The 8,989-nt window shown below is 47.2% G+C and overlaps 1 protein-coding gene across 1 annotated transcript; it reads right to left on the bottom strand.

The window, feature by feature from the left end:
- Positions 1–1,378: 1,378 nt before the first annotated feature.
- CHCHD5 (coiled-coil-helix-coiled-coil-helix domain containing 5) lies at positions 1,379–8,909 on the bottom strand. Its single transcript, XM_075276083.1, is given in 5 exon segments — positions 1,379–1,976; positions 2,063–2,213; positions 2,423–2,563; positions 8,764–8,864; positions 8,867–8,909. Coding segments are annotated over 5 exon segments (444 nt in total). The 5' UTR covers positions 8,906–8,909; the 3' UTR covers positions 1,379–1,964.
- Positions 8,910–8,989: the final 80 nt, after the last annotated feature.

The raw sequence follows: 8,989 nt of genomic DNA, 5'->3' as shown, positions 1-8,989 counted from the left end.
CTTATAGGGCCAGCCACGCTTTTTGATTGGCTAATTAAAAATCCGCCTGTCCTACCAGCACACAGGGGCAGGAATACCCCACATTGTGCCGCTGGTACGGACGACAGGGAACTGGATTTTCACTTCAAATGTGCTCAGTTGCTCCTCAGCAGTAGGCGTCAAATGAGATTTCCCTTTGTACTGAACAATATATTATAAAATATGGCCAAGAAGGGGCCGCAAGATGCACAGTCATACCTGTAAGATGGTAAGATACGGCTACTGCTGTGATATCATTGGAGAGGTAGGTCGCTACTCTATCCTACTAACAAAACCTGGAATGAAGCCATGAGAGAGAATGAGAGGTAATTAGATGGGTCCCCAAAAATAGGGGATACACAATCCCAACACATCTCCATAGACTATGGGTTGGTTCACACTAGTGCTTATATTCCAATCGCAAGGAGTCCGCATGGAGACCCCCCTGGACGGAATGCAATCGCAATTGCAAGCGATGTGCTTGCAAAGCACATGGAGCCCATAGACTATAATGGGCTCCGTGTGCTTGCCGCGCAAGTATGTGTGCGCATGCATGTAGTAAGTAGACAAATGTGTAGATCTGTAGTGAGTGTGTATATGCACCTGGGATACTGCGCATCTATATGTGTGTAGTACATGTCCATATGTGCGCATGCACATAGTGAGTGCATATATGTACACGTATGCAGAACGTACACTTAACCACATAAACACAGGGGATAAACAGGTCACAAGTATATGGGAGTTCTTTTTCCTGAAGGGGGCGACACAACTGGTTCCATGATTGAAAAATAATTTATTAATAGCTAGTTTCATAATAAGTAGGTAATGGAGATACGCGACAGACATCACCGCCAGATACACCACAAGGATACTACTGCCGCAGTGTCCAGAAGATATTGGTGAGGTATTACAGAACATCAGAAATAGAGGATAAAATAGTCAAATGGGGTCCTACATCTTTGGGGTGGTCCTCACAGATCTGACGAAAATCAACGTGTACCCCAGAATCACATCAATGGAGGTAAAATTCCTGAGGCAACATGGAAGCCTTAGGCTGAGCTCAGACGGAGTTTTTTGATCCAGAATTTGAGGCAGAGGACGCCTCAGATTCCGGACCAAAAAAATGGTAGCCGCGACTGGATGCCGGTGCCGTCCACTCCGCTTCGGATTAGGCCCAAATGAATGGGCCTAGTCAGACGTCCAAGGCATCGGCCTGAAGAATGAGCATGTCGCTTCTTGTTTCCGGGAGCCGGAACAAACCGAACTGGCCGCCTCCCACTGATTTCAATGGGAACCGTTTTTTTGGTCAGGATTTTGAGGCGGATTCCGCCTCAAAATCCTGACCAAAAACCCCGTCTGAACTCAGCCTTATGTACCCAAAATGTCGCAAAGTAGAACAGGCCTCGATTTGACACCTCAGTTTGAGGCGGATTCTGCCCCAAATTCCACCTGAAACGAGACTCCATACCTTTCAAAAGGAGACAAACGCAATTTTTTTTTCCTGTAGCTGAATTTTTCATTGAAGTGAATGGGAAGGAGAAAATTTCGGTCCGGTCGATGCGGAATTTGCAAATTCTGCTGCGGAATTTGGTGAAGCAGAAAGAAAGTTCCTGAAGATTAGTTTTTTAGGTAGAAAACATACCCCTAAACTCCTGCGGTAAGCCCCAAATCTCTAAGGTCAGATAAATCCTTAAAGCGTCACGAGGTTTGCCCAATAAAGTGAACATGGAGTAATATACACAGGAATGACACGTTTAGGCGCAATTCACGGTAAAATTCAAGTTATAGTTTATAAATACCAGAAAGTTAGAAAACAAACGCCTAAATATATTCAATTTCCGAATTTTCTGTACATTTATGGGGTGGCTATGACACAACGGGAATTTCGTGAGGTAAAATTTTCACGTCACGCGACCAATCGTCGCAGCGGTCAGAGTCCTTGGTCAGTTCTGGGTCTGTGAAGAAAGAAGCGTGGGGTTGGGATAGTTAGCACCTTCCCAGCGACATTCAGGAACGGTCATACGACATGGCGGTATATTACCTGGTCAGACATTTTGACGCTCTCGGCACACTGAAGAAATTCGGTTACGTGTTTGGAACAGTTTTCCACCGTGGTCTGGTTCTGTTTTAGACATTGTTCGAAAGCTGAAAAGGGTTCAGCGCACTGTGTACGAATCTTCCGTATTATGGGGCTAACGGAGGGGGAAAATACAACAAATCAGTGGCCATGTTACGTACTGAAAACAAGATGGAGTTGTGCGCCAAACAAATTAAAATGGTGCACGTGGTATAATGTAATTGTCGCAAATCTCTAAGCATGCATGGACGCCAGTGACGACATCTGAAATAAATCTGGCTCAATTTACTAAGCCAACCATAAGGCCGGTGTGGTGACACTCACTGGGATGACGTGCACTGAGCCACCTTCACTTTCAGCTCATGGCAGTCTTGTTGCCAGGTTCCCGGTTTGCTGCTCACGCACGTCCCGTACTCTTCCAGCTCATTGCGGCAGTATTTGGCTGTGACTTCCAGGGCGGCCTGCCTGTAAAGGAGAAATAGACAATGGAAGATGATACCTGGTCAAGGTCCCCCATCAAGACAAGCAGAACGGTCACTCCCTTATTGGCCCTTTAGAAGTAGGGGCCTAGCTACAAATATCAGCTACCCATAGTTCTGAGTAAATGGTCCAAGTTCTGGTGGTCTAAACCCAGTAAGGGCTCGTTCACATCTGCGCCCGGTCTCCGTTTTGCAGGTTTCCGTTTCCTGCACAAAATAGGGGCAGAAGACGGAAACCTGTTGTTGTTTCAATCCCATTCATTTGAATGGGCTTGAAAAGTCTCCGGCCGTGAGCGCCGGTGAGCGTTTTATGCTCTCCGCGGCAAAACCGTTTTTATTAAACCGGACACAGAGTCGGACATGCAGTTCTCTGTGTCCAGTTTAAAAAACTAAGAGCATAATACGCTCACCGGCGTTCGGACTCGGCATGACAGGTTTCCGTCTTCTGCAAAAACCTGAAAACGGAGTCCGGGCGCTGGTGTGTACCCAGCGTAAGAGTATGTTCACATTTGCCATGGATTTGTAAGAAGGTTCCGTTTAAATTTTTTCAATGGGAGGCAAAGATTGCAGGAGGACGCGGAAAAAAATCAGCGTCCTGCTTGTTCTTGTGGATTCCGCGGCTTTGGATTCCATGCCAATTAGGCCCATTCATCCGGGCCTAAACAGCTAACGCTATGGCAATCCCGCAGCCGAATATGGTGGTGGAAAATGAAGACAAATTTCTCTTCATTTTCCGCCGTGTAAACTTAGTCTAAGGCCGGGTCCCCACGCGTTGTACAGTACTTGCAAATGGATGGGATTCATGTGAACCCTATGCCCACTTTGCAGAAAAAAAACGCAGCACGGACACGCTGCGATTTCCAAAACCGTTAAGGTAACTCTGTGAACTTTCTGTTCAATGCACTGCGGGAAGAACCGCAATGCGTTCACGCCAATGTTGTTCCCACAGTGCTTTAGCGCGGCAGGTCCGGCCTGTGGGGCCTTAGCCTAAGGGTGCGTTTTGAGCTGAATTTGAGGGGGATTCTGCATTGGATTCAGCTTTAAATTGCACCGAAACCAGTCTTCAACAACTGAAGTGAACTGGAGGCAGAAAATTTATGTATGATTGGCACGGAATTTGTAAATTCAGCCACGGAATTTGGTCAAGCAGAAAAATTCAGCTTCAAATTCCTGAAGCAAAATTTTTCAGCTAGGAAAATGACCTCTGTGTGAACATACCCTAACAGCAGGCCTGCCACAAGTGTTGTCAGTCACAGATCTTCCAAAAGAAATGGCCCCATAACAGTGTAAATCACATGGACATTTGCAACAAACGTGTGCAGTCTGTATGTCTGCAGAGGAGATGGACTCGGAGACGATTATCTTCAATGGTCTCCATGTCCTCCAAAATGTGGACTTAAATAGTGAATGCTGCAAATGTCACCACTACAGCCAGTGAGCGGTCTATTGTAAGCATGGACAACATACAAACATAGAAACGTCTACATGTGTGGGAGCTACAGATATCCCCCCATGTCAGCGTGCGGGACACAGAGGACCTCTATACCAGTACAGCAGCCACAAATGTCCCCTGTGTGAGAGCGACAGCTACTCGGATAATAGTGTGACAGCCACAGATGTGTGGGAGCCATAGGGGGACAGCTGTACGAGGCCGACTGTCTATACAGTACAGAGTCCGTCTATAGGGGACATCTGTACGAGGCCGACTGTCTATACAGTACAGAGTCCGTCTATAGGGGACATCTGTACGAGACGGACTGTCTATACAGTATAGAGTCCGTCTATAGGGGACATCTGTACGAGACGGACTGTCTATACAGTATAGAGTCCGTCTATAGGGGACATCTGTACGAGACGGACTGTCTATACAGTATAGAGTCCGTCTATAGGGGACATCTGTACGAGACGGACTGTCTATACAGTATAGAGTCAGTCTATAGGGGACATCTGTACGAGACGGACTGTCTATACAGTATAGAGTCAGTCTATAGGGGACATCTGTACGAGACGGCCTGTCTATACAGTATAGAGTCTGTCTATAGGGGACATCTGTACGAGGTGGCCTGTCTATACAGTACAGAGTCCGTCTATAGGGGACATCTGTACGAGACGGACTGTCTATACAGTATAGAGTCCGTCTATAGGGGACATCTGTACGAGACGGACTGTCTATACAGTATAGAGTCCGTCTATAGGGGACATCTGTACGAGACGGACTGTCTATACAGTATAGAGTCCGTCTATAGGGGACATCTGTACGAGGAGGACTGTCTATACAGTACAGAGTCCGTCTATAGGGGACATCTGTACGAGGCGGACTGTCTATACAGTATAGAGTCCGTCTATAGGGGACATCTGTACGAGGAGGACTGTCTATATAGTATAGAGTCCATCTATAGGGGACATCTGTACGAGGCGGACTGTCTATACAGTATAGAGTCAGTCTTTAGGGGACATCTGTACGAGGCGGACTGTCTATACAGTATAGAGTCCGTCTATAGGGGACATCTGTACGAGGCGGACTGTCTATACAGTATAAAGTCCGTCTATAGGGGACATCTGTACGAGGCGGACTGTCTATACAGTATAGAGTCCGTCTATAGGAGGAAATCTGTACGAGGCGGACTGTCTATACAGTATAGAGTCCGTCTATAGGGGACATCTGTACGAGACGGACTGAGTATAGAGTCCATCTATAGGGGACATCTGTACGAGACGGACTGTCTATACAGTATAGAGTCAGTCTATAGGGGACATCTGTACGAGGAGGACTGTCTATACAGTATGAAGTCCGTCTATAGGGGACATCTGTACGAGGCGGACTGTCTATACAGTATAGAGTCCGTCTATAGGGGACATCTGTACGAGGAGGACTGTCTATACAGTATAGAGTCCATCTATAGGGGACATCTGTACGAGACGGACTGTCTATACAGTATAGAGTCAGTCTATAGGGGACATCTGTACGAGGCGGACTGTCTATACAGTATAGAGTCCGTCTATAGGGGACATCTGTACGAGACGGACTGTCTATAGAGTATAGAGTCCATCTATAGGAGGACATCTGTACGAGGCGGACTGTCTATACAGTATAGAGTCCGTCTATAGGGGACATCTGTACGAGACGGACTGTCTAAACAGTATAGAGTCCGTCTATAGGGGACATCTGTACGAGGCGGACTGTCTATACAGTACAGAGTCCGTCTATAGGGGACATCTGTACGAGGTGGACTGTCTATACAGTATAGAGTCCGTCTATAGGGGACATCTGTACGAGGAGGACTGTCTATACAGTATAGAGTCTCCGTCTATAGAAGACATCTGTACGAGGCGGACTGTCTATACAGTACAGAGTCCGTCTATAGGGGACATCTGTACGAGATGGACTGTCTATACAGTATAGAGTCCGTCTATAGGGGACATCTGTACGAGGCGGACTGTCTATACAGTATATAGTCCGTCTATAGGGGACATCTGTACGAGGCGGACTGTCTATACAGTATATAGTCCGTCTATAGGGGACATCTGTACGAGGTGGACTGTCTATACAGTATAGAGTCCGTCTATAGGGACATCTGTACGAGGCGGACTGTCTATACAGTATAGAGTCCATCTATAGGGGACATCTGTACGAGGAGGACTGTCTATACAGTATAGAGTCTCCGTCTATAGGGGACATCTGTACGAGGCGGACTGTCTATACAGTATGAAGTCCGTCAATAGGGGACATCTGTACGAGGCGGACTGTCTATACAGTATAGAGTCCGTCTATAGGGGGAAATCTGTACGAGGCGGACTGTCTATACAGTATAGAGTCTCCGTCTATAGGGGACATCTGTACGAGGCGGACTGTCTATACAGTATAGAGTCCGTCTATAGGGGACATCTGTACGAGGAGGACTGTCTATACAGTATAGAGTCCATCTATAGGGGACATCTGTACGAGACGGACTGTCTATACAGTATAGAGTCAGTCTATAGGGGACATCTGTACGAGGCGGACTGTCTATACAGTATAGAGTCCGTCTATAGGGGACATCTGTACGAGACGGACTGTCTATAGAGTATAGAGTCCATCTATAGGAGGACATCTGTACGAGGCGGACTGTCTATACAGTATAGAGTCCGTCTATAGGGGACATCTGTACGAGACGGACTGTCTAAACAGTATAGAGTCCGTCTATAGGGGACATCTGTACGAGGCGGACTGTCTATACAGTACAGAGTCCGTCTATAGGGGACATCTGTACGAGGTGGACTGTCTATACAGTATAGAGTCCGTCTATAGGGGACATCTGTACGAGGAGGACTGTCTATACAGTATAGAGTCTCCGTCTATAGAAGACATCTGTACGAGGCGGACTGTCTATACAGTACAGAGTCCGTCTATAGGGGACATCTGTACGAGATGGACTGTCTATACAGTATAGAGTCCGTCTATAGGGGACATCTGTACGAGGCGGACTGTCTATACAGTATATAGTCCGTCTATAGGGGACATCTGTACGAGGCGGACTGTCTATACAGTATATAGTCCGTCTATAGGGGACATCTGTACGAGGTGGACTGTCTATACAGTATAGAGTCCGTCTATAGGGACATCTGTACGAGGCGGACTGTCTATACAGTATAGAGTCCATCTATAGGGGACATCTGTACGAGGAGGACTGTCTATACAGTATAGAGTCTCCGTCTATAGGGGACATCTGTACGAGGCGGACTGTCTATACAGTATGAAGTCCGTCAATAGGGGACATCTGTACGAGGCGGACTGTCTATACAGTATAGAGTCCGTCTATAGGGGGAAATCTGTACGAGGCGGACTGTCTATACAGTATAGAGTCTCCGTCTATAGGGGACATCTGTACGAGGCGGACTGTCTATACAGTATAGAGTCCGTCTATAGGGGACATCTGTACGAGGCGGACTGTCTATACAGTATATAGTCCGTCTATAGGGGACATCTGTACGAGGTGGACTGTCTATACAGTATAGAGTCCGTCTATAGGGACATCTGTACGAGGCGGACTGTCTATACAGTATAGAGTCCATCTATAGGGGACATCTGTACGAGGAGGACTGTCTATACAGTATAGAGTCTCCGTCTATAGGGGACATCTGTACGAGGCGGACTGTCTATACAGTATGAAGTCCGTCAATAGGGGACATCTGTACGAGGCGGACTGTCTATACAGTATAGAGTCCGTCTATAGGGGGAAATCTGTACGAGGCGGACTGTCTATACAGTATAGAGTCTCCGTCTATAGGGGACATCTGTACGAGGCGGACTGTCTATACAGTATAGAGTCCGTCTATAGGGGACATCTGTACGAGACGGACTGTCTATACAGTATAGAGTCCGTCTATAGGGGACATCTGTACGAGGCGGACTGTCTATACAGTATAGAGTCCGTCTATAGGGGACATCTGTACGAGGAGGACTGTCTATACAGTATAGAGTCCGTCTATAGGGGACATCTGTACGAGGCGGACTGTCTATACAGTATAGAGTCCGTCTATAGGGGGAAATCTGTACGAGGCGGACTGTCTATACAGTATAGAGTCTCCGTCTATAGGGGACATCTGTACGAGGCGGACTGTCTATACAGTATAGAGTCCGTCTATAGGGGACATCTGTACGAGGCGGACTGTCTATACAGTATATAGTCCGTCTATAGGGGACATCTGTACGAGGCGGACTGTCTATACAGTATAGAGTCCGTCTATAGGGGACATCTGTACGAGATGGACTGTCTATACAGTATAGAGTCCGTCTATAGGGGACATCTGTACGAGGCGGACTGTCTATACAGTATAGAGTCTCCGTCTATAGGGGACATCTGTACGAGGCGGACTGTCTATACAGTATAGAGTCCGTCTATAGGGGACATCTGTACGAGACGGACTGTCTATACAGTATAGAGTCCGTCTATAGGGGACATCTGTACGAGGCGGACTGTCTATACAGTATAGAGTCCGTCTATAGGGGACATCTGTACGAGGAGGACTGTCTATACAGTATAGAGTCCGTCTATAGGGGACATCTGTACGAGGCGGACTGTCTATACAGTATAGAGTCCGTCTATAGGGGACATCTGTACGAGGCGGACTGTCTATACAGTATAGAGTCCGTCTATACGGGACATCTGCAGGAAACCAGTGATCACAGGACAAGGCTCCACTTACATGTTCAGTCTGACACCAAGTCACCCTTGAAGTGTGCACATGGTCTTACTCCACTTCCTGGTTGGGGGAGGTGCGGCCTGTGATTGGCTGAGCCGCAGCAGAGAGGCAGATGATTGGTTGGAGCGCTCTGTCTGTTAACCATTACACTGCTGAGACAAAAAAGGCAATAGATGAGTATATACCGCACCGAGTCCTCTATCACAGTCTGCACTGTAATGTGCATGCT

This window comes from Leptodactylus fuscus, chromosome 5, assembly GCF_031893055.1.
Source record: "Leptodactylus fuscus isolate aLepFus1 chromosome 5, aLepFus1.hap2, whole genome shotgun sequence".
Taxonomy (NCBI): Eukaryota; Metazoa; Chordata; class Amphibia; order Anura; family Leptodactylidae; genus Leptodactylus; species Leptodactylus fuscus.
Note: the sequence above shows the minus strand (reverse complement) of the source record. Positions and strands in the feature narration are given on the sequence as shown.